Source organism: Halyomorpha halys, unplaced genomic scaffold (genome assembly GCF_000696795.3).
Source record: "Halyomorpha halys isolate HHAL.00 unplaced genomic scaffold, Hhal_1.1 Scaffold441.1, whole genome shotgun sequence".
Classification (NCBI taxonomy): Eukaryota; Metazoa; Arthropoda; class Insecta; order Hemiptera; family Pentatomidae; genus Halyomorpha; species Halyomorpha halys.
In genome coordinates this window covers 1,205,428-1,220,757 of record NW_027106497.1, presented here as the reverse complement: position 1 = coordinate 1,220,757, position 15,330 = coordinate 1,205,428, and the positions used below count along the sequence as shown (strand labels likewise).

General features: G+C 32.3%; 1 protein-coding gene across 1 annotated transcript; it reads left to right on the top strand.

Annotated features, from left to right (window-relative positions):
• The first annotated feature begins 2,151 nt into the window (after positions 1-2,151).
• Positions 2,152-4,366, top strand: LOC106682756 (uncharacterized protein PF3D7_1120000). Its single transcript, XM_014423794.3, has 3 exons — positions 2,152-2,485; positions 3,408-3,683; positions 4,270-4,366. Exons 1-3 carry the CDS (start codon positions 2,183-2,185, stop codon positions 4,291-4,293), a joined length of 603 nt encoding a protein of 200 aa, XP_014279280.1. The 5' UTR covers positions 2,152-2,182; the 3' UTR covers positions 4,294-4,366.
• The last annotated feature ends 10,964 nt before the right edge of the window (positions 4,367-15,330 follow it).

Here is a 15,330-nt window from a genome sequence, read left to right as displayed (position 1 = left end):
TCAAAAAATATTTCTTTCTGATAGAGATGAAGAATTAGTTAGGTTGCAATGTGATTACTAGCGTTCTACTTGCATAGGCACTGTGATCCTCATTGTCATAGTTGTCCATTTACATATTGAATTTTTTTTTCACCAACACACTATCACAATTCACTATCATTTTGCAACTGTCATTCCAGCATACTTTATACTCATCTTACATGCACATTTTGTGAATTTTATGTGGTGTTTAGAAAGCCGAAACTGACTTTTTTTAGTTAGATTAATTCCTATATCGTAAGTATTCCCATTTCGCAAGCAATTAAACTATTTTAAAAATATTTCATGAAAAAATTTGGTAGTGTAGAATAATTAAACTATTCAATATTTTTTTCCAATCTTTATTTTCATACTACTCTTGGGAAAAACGTTTTTATTGTTATCAGAACTTCTTGAAAACCGGGTTTCTCAGTGCTTCATTGCAAAAAATAAACAAAAGATAAAATAAACGGGACAATACAAAACTATTATCGTAATATGCTTTGCTCCATTACATTAAACTATAATATTAATCAGAATTATTTTAAATCAACTAAAACATAGTATAAGAACAAATATTAATTGTGTTTCGAGAACTACTTTCCACTGTTTATTTGCCACGTACACTTTCAAATTTATTACATACTGTTACATTGTAAACATAGAACCTATTTAACTTCACCAACAAGGTTCAATATATCTTGGATGTTTTATGGATCGCAAGATACGGATATGGGTGGCTTCAAGATATATAGTTTATTTTCTTTAAATTTTGGACAATCCTCCTTATTTTGTTACTAATAAAACCATCCATAAAGACCTAAATGTTTCTTATGTAACATATCTAGCCCGAACCCGATATTATTCCTTCCATAATAAACTCCCTAACCACCCAAACCCACTAGTTTCTAACCTTGCTTCCTCTTCCATTCCTGGCAATCCTCTGAGGCGCCTGAAAAGAAGATGGCCTCGTGACCTTATATTGTAAACTGTTTTAAAAGTTCTACTACTGGGTAGTTTCTCTTCATGCTGTATCATATCATTATGTCATTATGATCAAATTTACTTGTTGTATTTTTTATACAGTTGTAAATATCAATAAATGAATACAAAAAAAAAAAAATTTGGACAGTGTAGGAGGATGTGCTACGAACCATTATAGAAATAGCTTTTGCAGAATGGACAGATGGCATTAGCCTTGAAAGTGAAGGTTTTGCTTCCATGATGTTGTTTGGTGTGTTCCAGCTTTCCTACTGTTAGTTGGCTGATGCACCTTAATTTTTTTTAATTTAGCCTAAATATTAAATATTTGTCAGGTTCATAGGTCGAAACTACTAAGTAATCGGTATTTGGAGTTACTGTTTGAGTTCAATGCTCTACTGATATAAGTTGAGAAGTTATGGTTCAGTATTTTTTCAAGAATATCACTTTTATAAATCTCATATAATGATATATAAATAATATTTTAGTTGCATCTTACAATTAATCAAATAATAAATCAATTATGAAAATACGATATTATGATTGTGATTGTAAATTAAGTTAATAATTTTGTTTTGCAGATGGTATCCACAGCCACAACTTACATCGTGATATTGGTTTCATTTGTACCTTAATTGGCCATAATTTACAAACAAATTCACTTCAAATGACAAATCATTTCAACAAACGAATTCACTATTCACTATAATTCAGTTTTATTCTAATGTTACCTGCACAAGTTATGAATTTTATATAGTGTATAGAGAGCCGAAACAAAAGATATGGAATAAAAATTGAATTTTCTTAGATTAATTTCTATATCTTGTAAAGTATTCCTATTTCGCACGCACTTATTTACCTAAATTACTTTAAAAATATTTGATACAAACAAAATGGTAGTACTGAACGATTACACTTTTCAATTATCGAAATAGGATCTATGAATGTTCGAGCACAAAATAAGCGAATCATTTCATTATAATGTATTCATATATTAGCAGACATCCTAACACAATAATCAAACTGATCAAATATCTCTACGCTGAGATATTATTTGCTGGTCTAACATGATCGCTAATTATTTCATTATGATCCCCAAGGCTATAGATATGAACAAACATAGTTCAGTATATATAAACCACATTGCCACCTAAACGCATCACTTACCAAAGCGATATCAACCATGAAGGTAATTTTTGCAACCCTCCTCATCGTCGGCTTTGCCGCTGCTCTCTCCCCCAAGACTATCATCAACAACTTGAAAACCCAGCTCCAGTCTGACGTCCAGACCATCAAGACACACACCAAGTCTTTGGTCCAACAGGTCAAAACCCACGCTCAGGAAGATGTCGCCGCCATTGTGAAGAACCCCTTCGCAGGATTGGGAAAGCTCATCAAGAACCTTTCCAACGACGCCAAGGACGTAGTTACCTCAACTGTCACTGATACCAACCAAGTCAATGACCACATCCAGGCAGCCATCACTGTAAGTTTAACGTAACATTTTATGGCTACATTATCTAAAATAAATGCCGTAAAGTATAAGTGATCTCTAAAAACATTTTTTTTATTTTTATCTTACTTAATTTATCCATTCTTTAATTTATTAATTTTTTTTTTAAATATTTTCTTATAGTATTCCCTATTCAGCCATTTTTTTTTCAGTGCATTATTCTTCTGTTTTATTTATTAGATTGTATTTGCTTTATCATTAAGTATTATTGTTATTGAGTAAACTTTTGCTATCTTTGAAGTACTCTTGAAGGTATTAGTTGATTGAAGGAGGGACTGGTTAGAATCTTCAAACATTCAAAAAATTTATCTCCTCTTCCAGTTAGGAAATCTCTTATTTTTTTGGAATTGTAAGACCTCTTGGAACCGGGAAGTTTTGTTTCTTTTCATTACCCTTTTACGATTTTTTGTAATATGACATTATGAAACGATTTAGCAATATGGGATTTAGCAATATTAGCTACCTTAAAAAACTAATTTATGAATATAGCCGTATGCAATCGATAATCATATGGTATAATCGGAATTCGCAACATAGAAACTAAACTGATTCGCACTACACTAAAGAACCCTTCAAAGATTTATACGAAAAAATCGGAATTCACATTTTAAAAAAAAAAGAAAAAAAGGAAATTACTACCGCAAAGTTGGGATTATTCTAGCTTAAAACACTTAGCACTATTCTTACAAACAATACGTGGTTACGCATAATTAGATTAATAAAATAAAATTCAAATATTTATAATCTCGTTAAATATTTTACTATTCAATCAAGATATTTAATATGCTATATATATACTCATTATCTATGTTGTTACTGTTTAATAAAAACAAATAAAAATTCTATAATCTGTAAAACACAAATTTTAAATTAAAATATTAAACTTCCTGTGCAGCAATTGAAAGAAGTCGATGCCAGCAAGTACTTGCCTATCTTGGACACCCTCAAGGAACAACTTAAAGGAGATGCTAAGGACGCCAAGGCCACCGTACAAGAACTCCTCAAGCAAGCCCTTGGCCACGTCGGAGATGACGTCAAGGCTCTCCTCACCAAACCTATTGACGCTTCCAAGATCATCCAGGACAACTGGAATACCGACTTCAACAAATTCGTCACTGAGGGTCAGAAATATGTTGCTACAGTCCAGCAACAGGTCCAAGAAGCTCTTGAGGTAAGTTATTCAGCAGATTTTAGACAATGGAACTTTAAAAAAAAATCAGTAAATAAATATTATATGATCCGTACATAAATATGGTGATCATGGAATAACATCTTTTGCTACATATCAAACGTGTCCATTTGCTTTACAGCAATAATTGCAGTTTTATTTCTTTGATGCATATGGAAACGAATTGATTATGGAGTTATTTTAGTCAGGTGCGTTCTGTTAAAGTAACATTGGCAATATATTGCTTCCTTCTCGAAAATCGATCTCAAATCAAGTTTTTTAAATAATTAAGTGGCAATTATACGATAGTGTTATATTATATATATAAATAACATCACATTGAAATTAAGGAATACAGTTAAATAACAGAAAAATAATTTGTTTTAGTAAATTAAACATTGAAGATGTTCAAAATACTTAATATTTTACTTTTTCTTTTGCAAAAAAAGTTCACAAGTCTCAGAAAATAGAGTTTTTTAATGTTTTATCCGTATACATATATAATATTGCCTATTTTAAATTATTACTTATTACTAACCTATATTTATACTTTTTTTTATTATCAGTAATGAGTCCCTTCTTGTTTCAGAAACTCCAACAGGTTGACCAGTAAGGTGTTGCGTTTCTCCTCCATTGGTTGTTAAAAATATTATTAATGCAAATATAACTGCTTAATATTCAACAAATGTTTTCGTTCTTGTGTTTTTTACCTTTGATACCAACTCAATATTTTATTAATTATGAATCTTAATATAAACTTTAATTTTCCAATTCTATTATTTGATTGTAAGAATGATTAAAATATAATCTGTAATGACAACTGAGCTTGTCGAGGTTATAAAGTAAGATTATACAGAACAAATATATATAGTTGGAGTACCAGCTTATGTTGATAATTTCATTTTTTAAATTAATGAATTAACCAGCATTAATGATTTTTCAGCTTAACTTAATTCAACTTCTCGCAGCTTAGTCCCTCGGACTTGTAGTTCTTATGAGGGAACGGTTATGAATAATGTAACCAACGTCAGAGAAGATTACTTTTACGATCGATTTCGTACTTACTTTATATTCTCTGTATTAAACCACTCACATGAGTTAAACAAATAGGAAGTTTATTCTTTAACATCCTTTCAGTATAAAGAGTCCCTATTTTATAGTTTATTGATAAAGAATTCATTATTAAAAAAATGGGAGTCAACAGCTTGTGCAATTTAAGGTTGTTTTGATAAACAGAAGAACTACTGAAAATATATATGAATAAAGAAATTAAAAGATATGTATATATTTATTGAAATACTTAAAAAAAAAAAATGATTGTCTTTTCAAAAAAAAAAAAATGAATTTTCTCATTAAATAAAAGTAGGGTGTAATTATACAAAAAACGTATGAAAACAGGAACTTTTATTAATCCAGACCCAGACCAAAATAAATACAAAATATGTATATATTTATGTTTCAAATTATTAAAATAATAATAAAATAAATACTCTCTTCTCATCTTTATCTTCTAACCTTTTGTAATTAACACTAGTGGACCATATATAGCAACTTGAAACTTTGAACTAACTCAAACTTACGCAAGGTTAGCAATGCTTTATTCTACTCTAAATAAAAAATCCAAATTAAAACCAGAAGCTACTGTTTATACAAATTCTCAGGCCACTGCTGGTGTATGGCTGTGAAGTCTGGGAAGCGGCATATATTTCCTTTACGAAAAGGAAAAAATAACAATCTTTTCAAAATAAAGTCCTCAGAAACGCAGTGGATGTTCCTTGGTTTTTACAAAATTAAAAATGGAATCAATGGAGGATTATATCCAAAAACGATTCATTCCACTTCCAATTACAGACAGTTTAAGGAGCGGTGACCTACAACTTGAGAAACCCAACCTCAACCCGAAGACTGATGCCCAGGCTTCTGCATGACATCCTGTTATAAATTTTGTAGTTATCAATTCTATTATTGACATCAATTCTAGTTTATTTATTTTATCATAATTTTGTGTTTAATTATAATGTTGTATCTAGTTAGGGGTGCCTTTTGTACGAGAATATACTCCCCCCTCCATAATCAACTGGTAAAAAAAAAAATTGTAACTGTTTTATCAACCATTAAGACCAGCAGGCCGATCTAATATTAAATAAAAAATAATAAAATGAAACTTTGACCTAATTGGAGCAGTTTTATCCCTTGAGGAAAAAACCTTTTAGAGTTTTATGCATTGTCAGTAGTAATTTTACATTCCTAAAATAAAAAGGAATGGCATATAATCTGATTAGGAATTTTATGATTAGACGTTCCGTTGTTCTTTACTAATGGCTATCGACTTAGGAACTCCCACGAGAAGTGATGCTTTAGAGAGTTTGCCGGTTACTACTGTTTTCACTCGCAAGATATTAAAGATGGGCTCTAAAATAGTTTTTTCAAGAAAGGAGGTAGAGCTATATTCTCAAGACAGATATATTTTCGTATTATTTATTATCTCTCTACTGCCATTGGAATATTCCCATTTTTTCTGCAAAGGACTCATTACATCACTTCATATTTGGCTGGCATTCTATCACTAATAGCTATAACTTTAGTTGGGTACTCTTCAATTTTCATTAATTACTGTTTCTTTTACGATATGCCAGTAGATGAAAAACTAGTCAAAAGTATGGAAATCGTTTTAGTCGCATGTGTATTGAGCACCCATTCTATCTTATTTGTCATATCAGCAGGAACCTCGCCTTGGCGTGTTCGCGCAGTCCGTCAGATTATAAAAGACTTAGAAGAGGTCGACACCATGTTAAGCAACCGGTTCAGAAAAGATTATAATTTTCAAGACTTCCTCTGCTTTCTTTTAAATGTTTTACTCATCACGTGGGAGGCATATATTTACACCAATTTCACCTTTAGATTGTTTTACATAGCCATAACCATAAATTTTTGGTTGACTTCATCTCAGTTCTCAGTTCTGGCTCGCTTGATATCAAATAGGTTACAAGATGCTTGTGAATCCCTTAACGAACTTAAGAAGACGATCCATTTGTCCTATGAACAACAGAAGGTGGCGATCCTTTCGGAAGCCCACGACAAGCTGTGCGATGCGAGCGACACCCTCCAATCCTCCTTCGGATTGCTTGTTACCTTTGTTATCATTATCACCTTCATGGGGCTCACCGTCGTCACTTTCTACCTTTACAATAGTTCAAATTTCCTGAGAGTCTTTAACATTATGCATGGCTTCACTGGGCCGAATCGAGCACCGCTTGAGAAAGTATTGTGGATGATATACATTATTTCAATATCCTGGAATATCGCCGCTTCGTCTTATGAGCTTACTGAAAAGGTATACTTTTCCTGCCACATCGAAATAATAACTTTCACCCTGTAAAAAAAAAAAAAAATTAAATAATCGTTGCCAAACTGAATCTTTCGTTTTATCTCTGGGGATTATTTATTCAAATATATATAATATTAAATACATTATTATTTGATTATTTCATATACTTAAAAAAAAAAACTTCTAAAGGATCTTGATGTTAGTACTTTGTAAGGAAGTATTATTTCTCGACAAACGTTTCTGCAAGGAAATGTTTTGGTCAGAAAAAACGCTTCCCGAGACTTCGAGACTTCCCCCATGAGACATTTATATCTAAGGGATTTGAGGCGTCCCTTGGCAACTTAATCTCTGTCTGCAACAGCCTGGGTGGATTGACTTTTATTTCGTGGTGGTTGCACGAAAGTAATACTCAACCCTCCCAATCTGGTTAGAGGTTAATAACCTACAGGATAAGCTCCTTCCCCTCTCTCTCTGTGATTCAGAGATGACCAAATTTTTTATGGGGGCGAACAAAAAAGGTCGGTGTGCCCGAGAAGAGTCCTTTAACTCCATTGTGGATGCACAGCAAATGTAACAGAATTAATACTTACCTGCCATAGAACTCGAGCGCGCGCCCAGAAGATATGGGTTCAGTGCTTACCTAGTGAGCTATCCGGCTCCTGATTATATTATATACTATAATATATTGTATTACATATGATAATATACTTTAATAGCATAATCATATAATATTATAATAATAGTTATTTATTTATATGTGAGGAAGAATTGTATTTTAGTGAGAAAAAGTGGTCGCTATGGCTATTACTTGTTATTGATACATCTGTTGTGCTTTGTATCAACCATGTATCTGATAAAACTATTTAACTGGGCATGAAATAGATTATTAATTAGATATTAGTCTATTTTTGTAAACAACATTTTGTTTCAATAGAAAATAATTGTTGTTAATAAACAGTGAGATTGTAATGAGTGTGGGTTGTTGAAAATGCCACCTAGATAGTCTTGTCCATTACCAAAAATTGGTTGGAGATTATTGTCCAAATTCCATACTAATTGCATTTCAAGCTTTAACAAAACTTTAAACTAAATTAAATTACAATAACCTTTCAAGTAACTGTTTTTGTTTTTGCCTTTAATTTTTAGCTTGCTTGAAAAAAACACAATAAAAGACTCTTCAGATATCCTGCAAGCGTGTTATCCACTTCATAGGAAGGTACAGAAATAAAATGTCACAACTTTTACACACGGAGGAGCCATTCTAGTGTCATTAGGTTCTTTCGACCCAAAAATCATTTTTTTTTTTAACTTCATTACTAAAATGAATTCAGTGGATTAAATTGTACACACAATAATAAACCAAGTGAATCTATTTGTATGAAGGAATAAATAAAGTTTATATAAAAATTGAAACATATTTATTTTATAGTAACATATAGAGACTAGAGCTTTTCGTTTTAAAAAAGAATTTTCAATAATATGGTTTGATTTTAGACGAAGGAATTCAACCATCTCCTCTATCAGTTGATGATCAACGATAAAAGTTCAGAACTTATGCGCAATGTAAGTAATTTGCTAAACTTGAACTAACTAACTTAAAATGTATGATAAGATAAGTATTACAGATAAGTAATCCATGTAATCAACCGTCCCAAAGATACGATCCCATTAGTTAATTATAGTAACTTTATAAATAAAATTTTTGGTTTTAATTACAGACATCAATATTTGGTAATCTATTTGCAAGCTTATTTTAGTTTTTCAAGAAAAAAATAATTAAATAAATAAATTTCCAAAGGTATTATCAATCACTGTCACGTTTTGCAGGAGAAGCTTCTCCTCCACCTTTCTATGAAGAGGGAGGTGGTTATGACTGCATGCGGTCTCTTCAATTTGGACTTTGGTTTGCTGCACTCGGTAAGTCACCCATAGTTAACGCTTACTGCGGTATTTTATTAATTGATAACCAAACGTTGAACGTTTGAGAGCAAAAATTATGGTTTAAAATAGAAAATCACTCAGAAGTACTTGGGAACTGAAGGAATTCGGAATGTTCGAATGAATCCCGCATTGAAACTTGTAACCTCTGACCTTAAGAACTGACAGTGGCCCTGGGAGATGTAGTAGTTTACATTACTCACTGCAACATTACTCACATTACATTACTCTCAGCAATTAAAATCTATTATTATCGATAGAGCTTTGGAGAACTCCTGAGAAACTCTCAAACCCTAATTACCGTCGAGTATATTAGATATTTAATTCGTCCTTAACTCAGCAGTTACCTAACATTTTCGCCACAGCACTCTTTATGGGCTAAAAAAACAATTTCGCAATAGGGAACGCTGACTTCAGCAACCGCCAGAGAACTTTCGAGGCGCTGTCCCCTACTTATCAATGATGAATGATGTTCTAATTACCTTCTGTAGCTCAGTTAAAACCGAAAGATTATACCAGATAAAAAGTTAAATAGATAGAAACATTGGACATTGAACAATTAGTGAGTTCTACAGGTCTGAATAAATTGGAAGTTGTTACAAGAATCTTTTAACCTTTTGAACCAATGGAGTGAGGGAATTTTATTTTTTTATAGTAATGTTAATTAAGTACATATTTTTCAAATAGCAATTGGTTTATTTTTTCAATCTCTGAACACAATTTACAACATGCAAAAAAATAACTGCTGATTCAGTTTTTTTTTCAGAGTTTAACAGCCTATATATTTTTTTAAATTAACATTCTCATTAATTTCCACTTCTTTATTTGCATTTGGAAGACTTTTCGGACAATTATCTATCTTCTAGTCTTATTATATTAGAATAAATCAGATCTTATCAACACTTTACATTCATTTCTACTTTTACATAATTAATGATTATGTTACACATTTTATAATAATCATTTCAATAAATGAAAAAAAAATTATCAAATTATTATTTATTGTTTATTCTTTATAATCTCTTTAAGGTATTTATCTTGATACCAGAAATTTGTAATTATCCTTAAATTGTTTTAAATAGATATAAATAGAATTATCATAGAATTATTACAAATCTATAAATAGAATTATCCATTTTAAATAGATAAATAGAATTTCAAAGTTCTTTTCTTCTTTTGCTTCTCCCTATAGTTCCAATTAGCGTAGAGAAGCGTTCAGCCACCTGCTCTAACATTCTTCATTAGCAGCCAGGTTCCTGGCCCGACGAAGATCCTTCTCTCTTGCTCTGTAAAGCCTGTCGACATACTCCAGGTAGGACATCCATGGTCGTCCACGAAGCTCTCTGTCATCTGGTATACTCTCCATCGTCTTTAGGGGGCTCATATGTTTCTAATGACGAGACCGAATCAGTTTAACTGCCGTGTCTGCTGAAACCCCTCCAATGAGCCAATCCCCAATTCCTGGCGTATCCTCTCATTTCGGACACGATCTCTCCTTGTCTGTAATTGATCAGGGGTATCCGCAACGAGAACGATATCGTCCGCGTAGAGAAGGAGTTGTATGACCACTAGGCGAAGGTTTCTACGGCCTAGGCACGTCCTCTCCGTTTTCTTTTACAAATGGCAGCCACTTCATCCATTTAAAGTAAAAATAGCAAGGGACTTGGACTGTCACCTTGTTTAACCCCATCCCCCCTTGCTATGCTAAAGCAGTCAGATTCCTTTCCGTTGAGCCTAACTACTCCTTTTGGGAATTGATAAAAGGATTTAATAGCGTCCAATGTTCTTGAGACATTCTTAGTTCTGAGAGCCTCCCATATTTTGTGTTTTGGAACGGAGTCAAAGGCCACTTTGAGGTCAAGGAAGGTTATTTTTGTTTCTATCCTAGGATTTCTGGAATACATTCCAATGAGAGAAAATATGGTCCGTGTTTGTCGTCCTGGTCTGAACCCGGCTTGTTCTTCTCCGATGAGGTGCTCTTCTAGGGGTATGGACTTTCCTTCCAGAATAGACTTGTAAAGTTTGGATATTAATGGTGAGAGACATATAGGGAGATAGTTGGAGCATTCTGCTTGAGACCCTTTCTTGTGGATATATATTATAGATTATATTATATATTCCCAGTCTGTTGGGATCATCTTCTCATCTCAAATCTTTTTGGCACAGTACCTGTAGAGCCTTCACTAGCTCTGGACCACTAGCCTTTCTGAATCCTGCCACTATGTTGTCCCGACCCGGTGCTTTACCTGTCTTCATTCTTAAAATAGCCTTTTCGATATCTCCTCAGCAAACTCAGTATCGTTCCACGGTCCTTCCTGGTTCGCTGGATGAGTACCATCGGCAGAAAATTGCTTCCTGTAATGCTTACACCAGACGTCTAAAATGGTCCTATCATCCGTGAGCACCTTCCCTTGCTCATTCTTCACATTCCTAATAGTTTTACTTTTTCGGCTTAAAGCTTAAAGCTTTAATCTTCTTCCAAAACTGCTTAATGTTTTCTCCGTGGTCCTGGTTCAGCCTTTCTCCGAATTCCTCCCAAGACTTCTGTTGGCTGTTCTGTTGCCCTTCTCACTGCTTTATAATTTCAAAATCAAATAGAATTGAATTTTCAGGGATTCCCTTAAAAAAGTATTCACTCCAAAATTTGAATTTTTTATATTTTTATATTATTTTAGCTATAATATCCCTTTTATTAAGTAAAATAATTCTATATTCAAAATTCTTTTTTGTTTTAATAAAATTCAGTATTCAGCATTGCTTGTACCTTAGATGGTGGCGGCAGCTTCAACTTACCTGGTGATGCTAATTCAGGTCGGTCAGCAAGACTAAGGCGCATAACTCCAAAAACTGGACTTAGTAACTAAAGTATGACTTAATTAAATTCAAGATGTAATTTAAAAATAAATCAAATTTGATATTTCACAAATTAATTTCTTATAGCATTAATTATGAAACCTTCTAATCCTCTCCCAGAAATCCTGTCATACCGTTTGTTAACACCATATTTTATAATTGATCTTTGTTTTATTGTAAATAGTATTTAGTTACTATTATTGTTTAATTTATTATTTTGTCCTAAGCCTCATGGGTGCGTGTGGTTGAGGTCAAGATGGACAAAAACGGGTTGAGGGGAAGCTCTTTTACTGCATTGGGAATGCATTTGAAGAGGGGAGCTGAGGAAATTAGATATTTTGGATAAGAGGTAGTCATTTGTGTGACAGTCTGATGGTATCAGAGCACACAAGGTTTGTTGTGTCAGTAGTGGTACAGTAACTTGTCCTCAGTTTAGTCTGAGGCTGTTTGTATGGGTCTGCCATCCTGTCGGTACCAGTGTCCTGAATAAAGATTTTGTGCAGTGCTGGAGGCTATCAAGAATCGTGATGACCTCTGTCACTGTCGGTAGGTCGAGTCCAGTATGTGTTATGACGGGCAGGGGTTGAAAAGGAACCTTTACTATCCCAACCGCGAAGAGCAGTGAAAATAAAATAACTGAATAGCCGAATTTTGTTAATGTTGTAATTTTGTGTTTAAATAATTTTATTTATTTATTGATATTATAAAAATACAACAAGTAAATTTGATCATAATGACATAATGATATGATACAGGATGTAGAGAAACTACCCAGTAGTAGAACTCTAAAAACAGTTTACAATATAAGGTCACGAGGCCATCTTCTTTTTAGGCGCCTCGGAGGATTGCCAGGAATGGAAGAGGAAGCAAGGTTAGAAACTAGTGGGTTTGGGTGGTTAGGGAGTTTATTATGGAAGGAATAATATCGGGTCCGGGCTAGATCGGTTACATAAGGAACATTTAGTTAAATAATTTAACATAATAAACTATAAAACAAAATATCCATACATAGAAACCCACCCCCCCCCCCAAAAAAAAGGAACTTAACCCAACTTAAAACTATTACAAAAATTAAATGAAGGTTGAATAAAAGCGAAAAAAAAAGTTTTTATATCACCGTCGGTGATTGATGGGGCCCTGGCTGCAGTTGTTATCCTAGTGAAGGTAGATTTTGAAAAGAGGTACGTCTGCTTACTTTGTCCTCTTGGAGGATAAGCCAATGTAGTCCGCTCGACGTACGAAAATGATTAAGCTGGCGAAGATGGCCGACTGCTGGCTGCTAAGACTAAGTAGATTGATAAAATATGGCAGCCAATGTGTTTGCACTCAAAGAGAGTCAAAGGTGTGTTTGTTAAAAACAAAAGAGAACATATGCTTTTAGCATAACAAAAACATATGTTACAAAATCGATTTTTTGTATTTAAAACCATGTGTTGGCCGCAAGAGTATGTATGTGGTCAGTCTTTGCTCTTTGTAATGAAGTATGTTGTACTATGCGTCTGATCATGCTGCTCTGAAACTGTTGGAACTTCTGGGCTGTTGGTGCTATGTTGGTCAGCAAGGGTGCTCTGTATAGTGTAGGTGATAGTGGTACATTTGACAAAAAAAAAAGTTTTCATTTTATTCTAAAATGGACGTAATGCAAAGATAGTACCATACTGTGCGATTACTTTATATACTGAGGTTATCCTACAGACTTAAAGCTATTAGAGATGTTACAAATTAACTCCAGTCTTCGGTACAACCTATGTAATACCTCACACAAAAAACACATTAATTTTTTTTTTTTTGTAAAATGTGATAGTTTTTAAACGATGTAAAGATATCTTAATTTCTTATCAGTTAAAAATTTCTGTGCTAGGTATGTACACTTTTCATTGAAAATTTACACTACGTTTCATATGATATCCATATATTTTAACCATTAATTTCCTTTATGACTTCAGATTGACAGAGTATATTTATATTTTGAAGTTTTTTTATAGTTCATGTTTTTTGCAAAGTTATAATTCATGTATTTATTTTAATTTATGTTTAATGTTTAGAACCGGTATAAAACTAAGCCCAATTATTCTTGACTTTGAATACTTCTTGGAATTTTAACATTTTAAAAATTCCAAATGAATCCATCACATAATAATAAAAGTCTTAGATAAATTCATTTTTTTATTTTACTTATTTATATTTTGATTTTTAATATTTTAGAGAATTTTTCATAGCGATATTTTAATATTTCCCTTCATAGCGACGTGTTTTCATTAAATTTAGTTATTATAACAAGGTGTTTAGAGTTTGGCACCAATTATTTTTGGAGTAAATTTTCTTTTTTAATTGTTATATCCTGCGTCAAAATAGTAAAATAACTGTGTTTTTTCTGTTGTAAAATAATGCCCTGATGAAAATGTGGCAAGGATCAATAAATTAATCTTTTTGAGACTACAATGGTCTTTTTGTGTACTTACAATCTGAAATCAATTCCGGATATATAATATATATGCAACCTTAATTTACAGCGCCCTGTTTCATAATAAAGTACAAACTAATACTATTAGTTTTGTAAATTTATCTTAATTCAATTACACTGACTTGTACAATAGTAACTCGTACGTTAGTATTTTTTAATTTCTGTAATATAACTAATATTCATCCCTATTATGAAAAAAATAAGTATTAGTATTATTATCACACTAGTTTCTACACTTGTACTATGAACTAATACTATTAGCTTTCATTATGAAACTGTGAGGACAATACATACCTTCATAGCGATTAGTTCAAGCAAACTTAGCATATCCAAAGCCCCTCCATTCTAGTAAAGTATGCGTGTTTAAAAGTTATTTATTATTATGATGATATTATGTTGCTATATATAATCGCATATATTAAATATTTTAAGTTATAATCTTAAACACTTTCTTGAGACTGGTAATTTTTTTTAAATTAAATAATTTAATTTCTATCCATTTTAGTCTCAAAATATTTTATTTTTCTTATAAGTCCAACGTTTCGGCCAATCTGGCCATCCTCAGGGACAATCTTAATACAATTTTGGAATTAAATGATTCAAAAACTCTAACTTCATGCAGGCTATTCTGCCCAGGTCAAAACAATAATTTCTAATTAGTCAATATTCACATTAAAGCCAAAATTAAAATAGTTTATCACAGTCACTATTCGTTAATAACTTTATTGACTAATTAGAAATTTTTGTTTTGACCTGGCCAGAATAGCCTGCATGAAGTTAGAGTTTTTAAATTTTTATTAATTTGTTTATTATTTTTATTAAATTGTATTAAGTAGATTGTCCCAGAGGATGGCCGGATTGGCCGAAACGTCGGACTTATAAGAAAAATGAAATGTTTTGAGATTAGAATGGATATTAATTAAATTATTTAATTTAAAATAAATAAATAAATTTTGTTGTTATTTCGGAAAGATTTTATGATTGCTTTATGAGTCTTCCTCTATGAATGTAAATCTTCTAATTAGAAATATTCAATAAGAATAATCGTAATAAAGTTGCTTAAAATA

Coding starts and splice junctions, on each gene's coding strand:
- LOC106682756 (XM_014423794.3), top strand. CDS start 2,183: ATGAAGGTAATTTTTGCAACCCTCCTCATCGTCGGCTTTGCCGCTGCT. Junction 2,486..3,407: donor ACATCCAGGCAGCCATCACT/GTAAGTTTAACG, acceptor CTTCCTGTGCAG/CAATTGAAAGAAGTCGATGC. Junction 3,684..4,269: donor AGGTCCAAGAAGCTCTTGAG/GTAAGTTATTCA, acceptor TTCTTGTTTCAG/AAACTCCAACAGGTTGACCA.